The sequence below is a fragment of the Myotis lucifugus genome, unplaced genomic scaffold (assembly GCF_000147115.1).
Source record: "Myotis lucifugus unplaced genomic scaffold, Myoluc2.0 scaffold_208, whole genome shotgun sequence".
NCBI lineage: Eukaryota > Metazoa > Chordata > Mammalia > Chiroptera > Vespertilionidae > Myotis > Myotis lucifugus.
Genome location: NW_005871256.1, coordinates 1 through 13,483, shown reverse-complemented (window position 1 = coordinate 13,483; position 13,483 = coordinate 1). Strand labels below are relative to the sequence as shown.

Sequence of the window (13,483 nt, the reverse complement as noted above, 5' to 3'; positions counted from 1 at the left end):
CTTCTCCCTGTTGTGACAACTAAAATGTCTCCAGACACTGTCCAACTGTCCCCTGGAGCTCAAAGCTGCTCCCGATTAAGAACTGCTACAGTAGGGGCATGATCATGAATGTCACCTGTATGTCTGTGTTCCGGAACTTCCTGCCACATGACGGCCACAACAAAACAGACAGCGCTGACACCGCGCATTCCCTGTGCCGGGCACGGTCCGGGGGGGTTCATGCCTCCCATCACGGAACCCCCCGTCAACCCGATCAGCTAAGTAGAATTCTTATGCCTCCTTTACAGCCAAGGAAACCGAGGCACAGAGACACCAAATCACTTGTCTAAAAGCCACAGTGACTAGTGGCCGCACAGGGACACAAAACTTTGTGGAGTCTGTCTCTGAACCCCACACGGCTGCCTCTCAGGCACGAAATGTGCCCTCAGCTGACTTCCTCCCTTCGCTGTGAGGTTGTCCAAACTGTGCGACTCGGAATTTTCTGACCTACCTATAAGTTGCTTTTTGGTGCCAAAAGAGAATCAGAGAATGCACGATGGAAAAGAAAAGTTCACAGGTTTGCAGGAGAACTTTAAATGCATTTCCCTCTTGCAAACAACCTTAAGCTGTTCACAAGAACCAATACCACCCTCCACCCCCTGTGCCTGGGGGAGGCACCTCTTCACTCACGGACCCATGTGGCCCAGAGAGGGCGATCACCTGTCCAGGGCCACACAGCAGGTGTGCGGCAGGGCCGAGTCTGTCTGCCTCCAGAGCTCTCACGCGCCCCCACATGCTGGGCAGCCCAAGGGGGCCCCTGAGCCTGCCTGGAAGGCACCCCTGGGGGGCCGGCCAGCATGACACTCGGCCACTGGAGGACTCTGGGAGAGGGCAGCCTGAACGGACCCTCCGGTCCCAGTGGAGGCGGCCAGGAGACACGGCGGAGGCGAGAGGGAAGTGCGGATCGAACCAGCATTTATTTTTAAAATGATATTTCTACGAGATGAGCTCAGCGGAGGCCCGAGGCCCCAGGCAGACAGAGCGGGTCTGTGGGATGGGCTGGAAGCGGGGCAGCTGGCATTCCAGTAATAACAGCCCAGCAACCGGAGCGGCCCCAGGGAGCGCAGAGGCCGGGGGCGCTGGGGGATTATCGTGGAGCGCTTCAGCGGGCACGGCCCCTCCCTGCCAGCCCCCGAGCATGACGAAGGGGCACTTTCCGAGGCCGATGACGGCAGGGAGCTGGCTTATTTCGGTAGAGTGGGTCAGATGATGGGAGATTTTAGACCACAAAATGCTTTCAGAGCTTGGATCGGAGGATAGGAAAATGTGACTTAAGTGCAACGGAGCAAATAATGAAAAAAATGAAAAATAACCACACACACACACATCTATATTCATCTACTCCAGGGGTCCTCAAACTTTTTAAACAGGGGGCCAGTTCACTGTCCCTCAGACCGTTGGAGGGCCGGACTATAGTTTAAAAAAAAACTATGAACAAATTCCTATGCACATTGCACATAGCTTATTTTGAAGTAAAAAAACAAAACGGGAACAAATACAATATTTGTATTTGCATGTGGCCCGCGGGCCGTAGTTTGAGGACCCCTGTTCTACACACTCTGGACCCCGAGCGTGTCCGTGATTCACACACACCTGGCGCCCCGTCTGGAGGCTCCTTTCACTGGCCGGCCCGGAGCAGCAGACAACACACGCATTGAGGTTCACGGGGAAACACAGCTGTGGGGAAACTGAGGCCCTGGGCGCTAGGACCGGCGGAGGCCCTGCTGTGAGGCCGGCGAACCCACGGATGCCCCCAGCTCAGCAGCATGTCCCCGCGACCCGACATCTGCCGAAGGTGCTGGTCACCGGCCAACTGAGGAGGGGAAATTTGGACACTTTTTTGGAGGGTGGGGGGAGCTCAAAAGCTGAAAGAAATCTAACAGCCCCCCCGATGCTGCCACAGCCCCCGACTAGCTCAGCCATAGGTGATGACCGGTGTGAGCGGGGCTGGGAGGGGTCCCGGGGGCTCTCAGGCCCTGGTGGCCCTGGATGCTGCCATCTGGGTGGTCACGGAACCCCCAGCACCAGGTTACCAGCTCTGGACTCGCCCAGGGAGGCGGTCAGTCATGGTGAGGCTTCGTCCTGAGAAGGTCACGGGGAAGTTAACGGAGCCACGAGGCTGCGTGTCCTTGGACTCAGGCCGTACACGGTGGTGGCGAGATTACAGGCTTCCTTGGTGATTCTGTGGCTGATGGGGGGTGACCAGCCACAGACGTGAGGAGGCCGACGCGGATCTCAAGAAGACACTCAAGAGAGCCCTAACTGGTTTGGCTCAGTGGATAGAGCGTCGGCCTGCGGACTCAAGGGTCCCAGGTTCGATTCTGGTCAAGGGCATGTACCTGGGTTGCGGGCACATCCCCAGTAGGGGGTGTGCAGGAGGCAGCTGATCGATGTTTCTCTCTCATCGATGTTTCTAACTATCCCTCTCCCTTCCTCTCTGTAAAAAATCAATAAAATATATTAAAAAAAAAAAAGATACTCAAGAGAGGGCAGGCGACAGGGGGCACGGAGACACGGCATCTCCCTGACCGGTGGGGACAGGCCCAGGGTGAATACACTCAGTTCCCACAGCCCGTTGCTCTGCACGCAGAAGAGCGAGGAGAACCGGGCCTCCGTGGGCACAGGGGCCGGGAGGCGGGACCCTCCTCGCTGGACGTGGTGAAGGTGGACTGGGCAGAGTGGGGGTGAGGTGAGGACTGGGAAGTCCACTGGGGCCATCCCCACTGTGACAGCAGAAAGAGCTGGTGGCTTCTGGAAGCGGAGTGCTGGCTGTCACTCACTCTGGCCATGGGAGAGCCTTTCTGGGCCTCAGTCTTTTCATCTACAAAATGGGAAGACCACCCCTACCTTGCCAACTGTTGCACTGCAGGAAAAGCCTCTGGAGCTCCTAGCACTTAGTAGGTGCTCAGTAAAGGATCCCCTTTCGGTTGACCGAAAGGCTCCAACCTTGTGGCTAGAGCTGAGATTTTCTAAACCTCCCTAAGAAGAACAATGGATCAAACATCGCGTATCCCCCAGGCAGGCCTCGGGGGGGTCTCCATTTCTGTTTCCCACCTGGCTCTTTAAAGGAGCACGTCAATTCAGGGAAAGCTAGGCCAGCACAGGCAGACAGGCAGATTCTCTGCAGCTGCCTGGGCCCCATGCACCCCGAGGACCCATTCTACAGATGGGGAAGCTGAGGCGGAGGCATGGCGTTTCCTCAGGGAAGTGCCAAGCAGTGTTTGTGCTGAACAGCGCTGGTTAGGGCAGAGCACTCAGGCCTCAGGGAGCGTCCGTTCTTTGGCTCACCTCAACCCTACCGCGCAAAAGCCCGGGACGGAAGACAGCCGAAGCACCTGACACGCAGTAGGCACTTAGTACACGTTCACTGAGCAGGTCAAGCAGTGATTGAGTGGGAGAGGGAACGGACGAATGAACAAACAAATGAATGACTTGCTCAGAAACGGAGCAGGATTCCCAGGGGGCCAAGGTGACTCTCTCACAGGGTGGAGGCGATTCAGGATGGCCGGGTGCCCTCCCACCGCATGCTCTTGCATCACCCAAGTGCCCCGTGCCTCAGTTTCCCTACTTTTACAAATGGGAAGGCTAACCCTCACTGGCCAGGACTGAGTGGGATTGAGTGAGTGTCCGTGCCAGCCTGGAATGCCTGTTCCCTTGGTCCCTCACTGCTGCCAGGCTTTGTACCTCCCGACCAGGCCAAGGGCAGTGGGACAACCTGTGTGTGTGTGTTGGGGGGTGGGGGGGGGATGGGGGTGAAGAAGCAGGACCACCGAGCCAGGAAGGGCCGCACAGCCAGCACCTGCAAACTCCTCGGGTCGGCAGCCCCAGCTCCAGACCCAAAAACAAGGACCATTCGATCGCCAGGCCCCGGAGAGTCTGAGACCAGCGCTGCGCTCAGCTTCTGGCAGAGTCATCAATAACACCCCTCTGTTCCCGCGGGGCCTCCTCCCTGCGGCCTGCCAGCTTCCCGGCCGCCTCTGGCCAGAATGAAGTCAGCTTGTCTACCTTGAAAAGAAAGTGTGTGTGTGTGTTTCCCTTTCGTTTTAACTACGGCTCTTAATTCCTTATACTATGGAAAGGACATGTTCCAACCGCACTGGCTGGGGCTGAATCCCTCCCTTGTCCCACCAGCACCAACCCTTCCCCGTCCGTGGGCACACACCCCCTCCCCGCCATTGACTTCTCTGTCGCGTGCAACGAACAAGTGTGACAGACACGCCCCACGGGGTGGGGGCGATGGTGGGCTCCGGAGGACACATTCCCCGGGTGGGGTCCCAGCTCTGTGGCTCTGGCCGGGGAAACCCGTTTGCCTCTCTGAGCCTCAGTTTCTCTCATCTGTAAAATGGGGCCCACCGTGAGGGCTGTGTCGGCCCCCCGTCTGGCTGCCCGCTGCCCTAAGTGCCGGGAGCCACCCATCCCCTTCCCCGGTCCCGTCAGCACGGCGCGAAGAGCTGGTGGAAAAGCACAGGAGGAGGAAATAAATAATGAATCCGGTGCCATCAGAGCTGGCGGCGGCAGACAGGCTGGAGCCGAGGATGAGAACACGGAGCCGAGCCCGGCGAGGCGGAGGTGGGGGCTGTCTCAAGGGAAGCCGATGACTGGGCCCTGGGAAGGAGCGGGGGGTGGAGGAGGAGTGGGGGTGGTGCCCCCACCCAGGGGTGTCTCACCTGCCAGAGGGCCCATGCCCACCCTCTAGTGCAGGAGCCCGGGGGACAGGAGCCCTCTCCTTGCCATTTTTACAATGGTTGCAGCTGCAAAATACCGGCCTCCGCCTCAGGACAAAGCCACCTTGGTTGAGCACCTACTGTGTGCCAGGTCTGAGATGGCACTTTCTTCCGCCTTCTCATTCAATCCTTGCAAGTGCTGGGGGAAATGGGCGATGTCCATTCCACGGATGGGGAAAGGAAACAGAGGCGCAGAGAGGGACTGACTTATCCAAGGTCACACGGCCGCCGCCACGTAGGGCGACCAGAAGCTAGGTCTGGGAGGCTGGCTGCAAAGGGCCCGCTTTTTCCAGCGAGAACCCCCGCCCGCCCCCCCCCCGCTTCACCCCACCCTACAGCCTCCCTCGATCCCCATCTTCATGCTCAGGCAGCTTCTTTATCTTTTGTTTTCTCAATTCTGTTGTCAAATGCCCTGAAGGTAGGGCCCCCCCTCAGCCACGTTTATGGAGCAAGAAGCTGTGATGCTGTAAAAATCAGCGTAATGTGCAAACGGGAGCCCAGTCCATCCTAACGTTCCCTCCATCCCAGAAGCCGCTGGAGAACAGCTCCCGCTCCAACCGAGGCATCCGTTCAGGCCGGAGCCACCTGCCCCCGGCGCGCAGCCTTCTGAACACCTAGCTGCGCTCAGACGTCTGGAAGGATCTGGACGGAAGCTGTTTGCACATGTCCAGGCCAACTGAGTAACTGAGCTGCTAATCTGGGTTTGTTCTGTTCCTCAGAAATTGCCTTGGGGGTGGACCCAGGCAGACACCTCTCCCTCCGTCTGACACCTGCTTACCACCCGCCCGCGCTGTGGATGATCTGGAGACCCGAGGTGCCAGGATGCAGCCCTGTCCTGGAGCGCACGTCCCGGGGAGGGGGACACGCGGAGGGAGGGGCGTGGGAGTAGGACAGAATCGAGGCTCTGAACAGGCTGCTGTGCCAGTCCAGCCACGAAGCTGGTCTTTCCCCCTCACAGTCTCAGCAGGTCACACGTCTCAGGCTTGTCTCCTCTCAGTCCTTCTCCCACTCCCCGCACCCCAGGCCCCGGATGCCTTTTGTCTACGGCAGGTTCCTTCAGGTGCCCACACAGCTGAGCGAAAGGGAATCAGATCAGGACAAGGAAACGTGCAAACCACAAGGTTGGGTAGTTGGCTCTTTTCACGGTTTGCGTGTACGAGGCTGTGAGGTTTATCACATGTGCTTCCTGCTGTATTTTTTCCTGATTTCCCAGGACAGGAGTCACTATATCAAAGGACCCTGGTGTCCTACCCAGGGCTCCATGGCCTCATGGGTCTCTCTCTGTTGCAGGAACATCCTTGAGAACCGTTGTTTTAAAAGAAGGAGGTGGGTTTGGGGCCAAGTTCCAGCCTTGTCGTTTAGTGGCTGTGTGATCCTGGACAGGCTTCCGTACCTCTCTGGGCCTCATTTATAAAATAGGAATGAGCCCTGACCGGTTTGGCTCAGTGGATAGAGTGGCGGCCTTCGGACTGAAGGGTCCCGGGTTCGACTCCGGTCAAGGGCATGTACCTTGGTTGCGGGCACATCCCCAGTGGGGAGTGTGCAGGAGGCAGCTGGTCGATGTTTCTTTCTCATCGATGTTTCTAACTCTCTATCCCTCTCCCTTCCTCTCTGTAAAAAATCAATAAAATATATTTTAAAAGAAATAGGAATGACATCATCTACCTCAGAGGGTCCCTGGGAAGGTTAAAGGAGGTAACTATAAAATTACCCGGGAAACACACCGATTATTACAAGCGTAGCTGTATGACCACTTCTTCCCGCGGCTGTGCCCTGTATCTGAGCTCCTGTGTGCTAGCCAGGCCCTGTGCTAGAGTCAGGCCGGGCACTAGGAGGCGCGATTGCAAGTGTGGGGGGTTATTTCATGGTGGGCAGGGATCATGTCTGATTCCGCCACACCTGCTGCCCACGGGAGCCTGGCAGGACCAGCCGGACTCTTTGGTGGGCAAACACTCACAGCCGTCCCGGCCCAGTCTGTCCTTTGTGACTTCTGGCCGTTGCCCCCAAATAGAATAAAACACACAAGGAAAGCAACTCGCCACCTGAAGCCATCCGATCTGTCACCGCCGCCCACTCGAAGGCCATCTCGAAGAGGGGCGTCGGCGAGCGGCAGGGACAGCTGTGCGTGGGTGGGAGGGGGCACTTCACACTTGCCCGCTGTTGAACGCCATCTGTGTGCTCCCTTAGTGGAATTTTCCGGAATAGCACAAAGCAGAAACCTGAGCGAGGTGGCCTGGGTGGCCGGAGAGGGGAGCGCGGGGCAGCCTGGAGGAACCCTCCTGGGTCCAGGCTCAGGAAGAGCAGGCCCTTTCGGAGACCCTGGAGGGGCAACTCCGAATACGCCAGGTACTCGATACTTAGAACTACACTGGGGAGGCCCCCTCGCCTCTCCCCTCCACACCCCAGCCCCCCCCACCCCCGCCACCGGCTGGACCCACCCCTCATTCCAGCCCACCCACAGCTGCCTCTGCAGCCGCCACATGACGACATTCTGGCCGACGCCCCCTCTTCGGCAGCCTCTCCGAGGAGCTATTTGCAGAGGCCCCCACTTGGAGTCCCAGCTTTGCACACAAGTGTTTGGTGTTTAAAAGGAGAGAAAGAGAAGTCACAGCAGGTGCCGCCCGCCCCGCCCCGCCCCACGGGGGCTGCCGGGGGTCTTTGTGCTGGGTGCCTGCCCGTGCACGTCATCCCCACATCTGCTGTCCCTGTCCCGTGACCAGAGCGACTGAAGCTGCACAATGACGCCATCTGCCAGGGACAGCCAGCTGGCTCTCAAGGCTGACCCTGGTTGCCATGGCAACCGAGATGGTGTCCTGGGGCCTTCAGACAAAACGACCAGCCTAATGATGTCAGGAGGTTCCCTGCAGCACGGCTCACAGGGGGGTGGGGGTGGGGGGCTCTGGGTAATGAAGGACAGGCTCCTCCCCTGCACCCTCTGGGCTCCCCTCCCCCCCCATGGAAGGAGGCCACTTGGTCTCCACAGGACGCGCTATGCGGGGCACCTATGCATGCACTCTGCTTAAAGCCTCTCTCCTTCCCTCAGCCTGGAACGCATCCCTCACCCTTCCATCCCATCTCCGGGTTTCCTTCTCAGAACCTTCCCAACCACGGGGCCTGTGCCCACCTCTGTCCCCACCATGCCTGGGGCCCACCAGCCGGGGAGCAGCCCGAGGGCCGAGGTGATGTCTCATTCATCTGTCTGGTTGCCCGGCATGTGGGAAACTCTAGCAAATGTTCAGCAAACAAATGAAGCGGCTTCATTTCTCAGCCACTCGCTGGCCTCACAGGAGCAAACAGGAGGGGGATGAAGCCCTACAGCCAGGTGTGGGCACGGGGTTTCCCTGCCACTGTCAAGGCCACAGTCACACCTACAGAGGCACCGACTGGCACCCTGGTTTCTATCTTTTTCCGAATCAGCGCCAAGATCCCTGGAGGGGCCGCTCCACGAGGCCACGGGTGAAATCACTTGTTCACACGTCCCGACTTGGGTCAAAACGTTTGCGCATCTCCCTCTACAGTGGCTGGCCCGGGGCCGTGCACCGGTCTCCCTCACTCACTGCACAGCCTCCCCATCTCCGCGGGGGCACGTCCTTCCCATCTGCCCGTCTGACAGGACCGAACCGGACGTGCTGCTTCGAGTCTCAGTCCTCCACTTTCTAGTGAACCTGGGCCTGGCTCCACGGCCGGTGTGGTCTCTTCTGTGAATGCCTGTCCTCGCCCATTTTTCTTTGGATCATTTAATTTTCTCTTACTGATTTGTAGGGATTCTTTATATGTCCATTCTTAAGCATAGTCCTCCCTTGTATGTGCGGCAAATGCCTTTTCCCTGTCTGGGTCTGCTGTTTTAACGATGGCAGGTGCTCTTTGTGGACTAGAAGTTCAAGTTGTTTATGGAGTCGGGAAACAGAAAGGGCTGTTCTGAGGCTCATAGAAACCCAGACGTCTGGCAGCCTCGTATCCACGTGGCTTTCTAGACCTGCAAAGCGCATGAGTCCCACGCGGCCCTGGGAGAGATGGGGGTGTTATTCCCATTTTGTAGGTTAGGAGATTGAGGGCCTTTTTGCCTCCTGGCACCCGTTCCTCCCTCCCGGGGACTGGCCCCAGATGTTCCCCTTGCAGTCTTTGTCCCTGGGGTCTGGGTGGGGCTGGCCAGCTGCAGGCTCCTTTCATTCTCCAGGCCACAAGGGTGACATGGGCCCTGAGCCAGGCCAATGACAGCGCTACCCTACCCAGGACTCGGGGCGGAGTCACTGAGAACGAGGCATTTCCTATTGGTAAATTCTGTTTGAAAACGAAGCCGGTGCAGAGGAACAGGGGTTGAAGGAAGGCCTATTGTAGATCTTGTTTATGCCTGAATCCAGCCACGCCTGAGGCCTACCGACCCCCTCAAACTAGCTCACTGTGGGGTCCTGTCTCTTCTGTAGCTGAGTCAGAGCCAGAAATGCAAGCGCCAGGACCGGACCCCTAACCCTGACTCCTTAATCAAAGTATGCAGAGGAGCAGAAGCAGCATAAGGGCCTCCAGGCCTCAGTTTCCCAATCTGTGAGGTAGGGATGATCCCCCATCTGTTCACGTCAGCTGGCTCTGGCACCAAACACCTCCAGGCCTCTTGGCGGAAGCAGGGCACCGTGACCCGCTGCTTCCCCCGAGGACGTGGGGAACGAGAGCCCAGGAAACCGCATACTCGGCCGTGAGGCTCAGAGAAGAATGACATCAGCTTGAAGCTGTCTCCGTTGGCAGAGACAATGGCAAAGAAGAAGAAAAAAAAGGGACAGGCAGGAAGGAAAGAAAAACCCTGATGATATCAGCAGCTCTGGTTGGAAAACAGACGTAGGAAAGAAAACGAGTTAAGCCTTCACTGCAAAATGTACACAGAAAAGGATAAACCCTGCTCACAATAACACCCATAAAAGTGAAAAACTGGAGGCAGCCACGAACATCAAATCGAGCCACACAAAGATCTGCTTAAGCCAGTGGTTCTCAACCTTGGCTGCACATGAGAACCACCTGGGAATCTTTTTAAAATCCTGATTTCTGGGCCTTATCCTCCGGAAATTCTGTTTCTTTGTTACTAATGATGAGGCCCAGAAATCAGGATTTTAAAAGGATTCCCAGATGATTCTCATGTGCAGCCAAGGTTGAGAACCACTGGCTTAAGCAATGAGCTGCGTGGCACTCCCCACTGGAAAACATTTTCTTGATGAACCACCGACGATACTGATGTGGTTCTGATGACAGTTCTGCACATCGTAGGGATCAAAGCCTCCTGTTGTACAGCCTGAGCCCCCAGACCTGAGGGCTGTGCCCTGTCTATTTAAGAACCAGTGGAGGCTCCAGGAGGAGGACCCCCCGGCCCCCCGCCCACTCACCGTGGTGATGAACCTGTACAGGGGCTGCCGTCTCTCTGTGTACTTGACCGTGATGGGGCTGAGGTCGTAGCGGAACCAGATGGCAGGGATGATGCGGCCCGTGTGGCTGTAGGCGACGTACTCCTGGGTGGAAGAAGAGACGGGGGCGGAGGGCATGAGATGCAGGCACACAAACCGCATCTCACGGTGGGTGGGGGGTGGATTACAGAATGGGCCTTCCTCCCTCTCTCTCCCAGGGAACCAGAGCCCCCGGCCCCTCCTCTCACACCCCTTCCCCAGAGCCTGTGCCGTCAGCGTTGGTCTGGACGGGCATCGTTGCTGGGGGCATTTTGACCTTGGCTGCCGGGAAACTGTCCATATTTTGATCCCAGAAGCAGCGCCAGAATAAAAATAAGAATCTGAGAGCAGAAAGGGAAAAGGACAAGTGTGATTTGGGCTCCTTCTGAATGACGGCCTCTCTCCCGCTTCCTGGGCCGTGCAAAACCCATTCATTCGTTCAGCAAGTTTCCTAAGCGCTTCTGTGTGCTGGCGCCATGCTGGCGGCTGGGGACCCCAGGGAGTGAGTCCCGCCCCATCCCCAGGGGGGTCACCACCTGGGGAAGGCAGATGTAACAATATGTGCAATCCTGCGACATGGCGCACGCTGTGACCGAGGGACACGGAGTCCTGCAGGGGTCACGGGACAAGTGACCAAGTCTCCCCAGGGCGTCCGGAAGGCTCAGTGAGGAGGGGACATCCTATGCCACACATGACATCCTGAGGAGTGTGTGTGTGGGTGACACAGAGAGGTGCATCTGAGACCACGTGGGAGGAAGGAACACACGGAACTGGAAAGCCAGAGGGCTCAGCCCCACACCGGCCTCCCAGGAAGGCACTGCTGGGGCCGAAAGGATGCTAAGGGCCTGAGTGGGCCGTGTGCCCTCTCTGGTCTGGGTGCCTTGGGATGCTGCAGCCCTCTGGGCTCCCCTCATTCACCTCCAACATCTGGAGACCAAGCTGAACCCCCGGAGCACCCCCAACCCCAAACGCTGGGCCGGATCCGAGACTTCTCCTGAGGATGAGCCCGAGACCTGCCCTCTCTGTTCACCGTTCCCGATGGGCACAGCCCCACTCGCTCTCGGGGCAAGCTGTGGCCAAGGCCACAGAGGGAGCTGAGCAAGCTGTTCTGGGCGCTGGGCCCTGGCCAACGCCTCAGGGGAAGGAGCCTTGGGCAAAACAAGATCAGCTTTCTCCAGGGGAGCGGATGGGGCAGGGCGACTGTCTGGGTCATAGCCTGGGGCTGAGGGTCAGAGAGAAATAGTGAAAAAAGAGCAGCATTTATCCAAAGCCTTATCCAATGCCTGGCTTTAAAGGCACCGCCTCATTTGACAGTGGTCTTGTGAGGTGGGCATCATTTTACAAATGAGTAAACTGAGGCACCAAGGGATTATGAGACTTAGGGACTGAGCCAGGTTGGGACCCGCTGTCTCCTCCACGGCTCCCCGACTTCTGCTCAGACTGCCTCCGCGTTCTCCCAGCTGTCAGAGGCTGTCAGCACCTGAGGGTGACAATGACACGCCCTCCGAGAAGCAGAGAATAGAAGAAACAGGCTTCCTTCTGGGGAGTTTCACCGGAACATCACCCCGGGGGGGTCGGAGCCGAGGGACCTCAGGCCACCCCGAGAGGGAGGACGGCCCGGCCCGCAGCCTCCCGCCCCTTGTTCAGAGGGAATGGCGATGGGACCAGGAGGCCAGGCTCTGGCGCCCGAGGAGAAGCCGGTTCTAAACCCCACTCGGCTGCCTTGTAGCTTGACTACCTTTCTGTGTCTCAGTGGCCAAATCTGTAAAATGGGGACAATAATGGTCCCGAAGTCAGAGCTGTCATGACGACTGAAAAAGATGGTGGAGGTGGAGAGCTTAGCAGAGTGTCCAACCCATTACAGGTGCTCAGTAAATGAGAGCTACTGCTCTATTATTATTATTACTAATTGAGCGAAACACTGTATCACGTACAAGGGGTTTGGGCAGCCCTGGACCAGATGAAAAAGGAGAGTCCTGGTGGCAAAGGGGTCTTGTGGGGGGACCTCAACCAACGAGCTTCAGGCATCCATGTCCCACTGGCAGGCAGGGTCCTCCCCCGGGCAGCCTGAGGCCCTCGGCCTGAAACCCCTGTTGGTCACCCCATCCCGCTGGCTCTGACCATGCCCTGCCCTCCCCCGCCCCCCCCCCGAGGCCTGCCTGCTTCTCCGTGACTTGGGGTGTTGGGGTCCTGGGACATTCCTGTTAACCAATGGCCATCGGTGTGATTCAAGAGCCAAAGCGTCTGTCGTGTGCTGACCAGTCCGGGGCCAGAGGCAGGGCTGTGGAGCCGGCCGTAACTCCTGGACCTTTGGAGGAGGCCACCTGCCTGCTCTTTCTCAAATTGTGCCCCGACACGTGCAGCCTCTGCGCTCGGCCAGCAGAGGGCGCTGTTGCACGCAGCCGGGCCCCGAGGCCGCTGCCCGTACCTTGTTGGCCACTGTGTACTGGTAGGAGTACCGCTGCTTGCCACTCTTGTCTTCGTAAACGGTGGGCACGATCTTCAAGATGTAGTCGTGGGAGGCGAGGGCTGCGGGAAGGACACAGAACAATGAAGCAGGGGGTGGCAGCTCTAGGTCATCTCAACCTTCAAGCGGCGTGGCGGGCATTGCTGGCGACTGGGGGGTCGGGTGGGGGCTCAGCAAACGGGTGACCCCGCTTCATCTTCTCCCTTCGATGCCAGGCATTGAAAGACTCCACCTCAGGATCGTTACTCCTGAATTTAATATTAAAATCCGGGGAACAACGCAATGCCCGTTCACAGGGCAGCCTACGGGGTGGGTGCTGGGCCAGGCCATCTGCCAAGAGGAACTGTTACGTAAAGAACCGCGTTACATAACCGGGTGAATAACACGTTTCCACGCATGGCGGGCAGGGAAGGCTCATGCTCTCCACATGCAAAAATACATTGAAGCATTTTCTGGAAAGATACCCGAAGAACGATGACCAGCCTTAGCCTTTGGGGAAGGAGGCAGGATGTGATAAAGATCACATTTCACTGTGCACCCTCTGGTCCTGTCTGAACATTATTACGTTGGAAACAAACCGGGTTGAGGTTTTAAAAAGAAAGAGCCCACCCCACCAACTAGAAAAACGCCATCTAGGAAGAATTAACTTCTTTCCCCATTTTCAGTGACTGGGAGGTCCGTGCTCCCCCCGCCGGGCCCTGTCATGGATTTCACGGTAACGGTCACCTCCACCCCCTGGATGGGGAGGCCTCGGGGGGCAGAGGCCAGCCTGACTCAGCTCCGCATCCCCAGCACCCGGTGCCGGGCCTGGTACGGAGCGGACAGCG

The 13,483-nt window shown here is 57.9% G+C and overlaps 1 protein-coding gene across 1 annotated transcript in view; it reads right to left on the bottom strand.

Annotated features, from left to right (window-relative positions):
- The window catches only part of ERGIC1 (endoplasmic reticulum-golgi intermediate compartment 1), a gene marked incomplete at its 5' end in the record, with an annotated part of 14,245 nt that extends 1,476 nt beyond the window's left edge, over positions 1–12,769 (bottom strand). Inside the window, 2 exons of the mRNA XM_006097713.3 lie at positions 10,133–10,255; positions 12,618–12,769. Coding sequence (XP_006097775.1) covers positions 10,133–10,255; positions 12,618–12,769 — 275 coding nt within the window. The remainder of the gene's footprint in view (positions 1–10,132; positions 10,256–12,617) is intronic.
- Between the last annotated feature and the right edge of the window lie 714 nt (positions 12,770–13,483).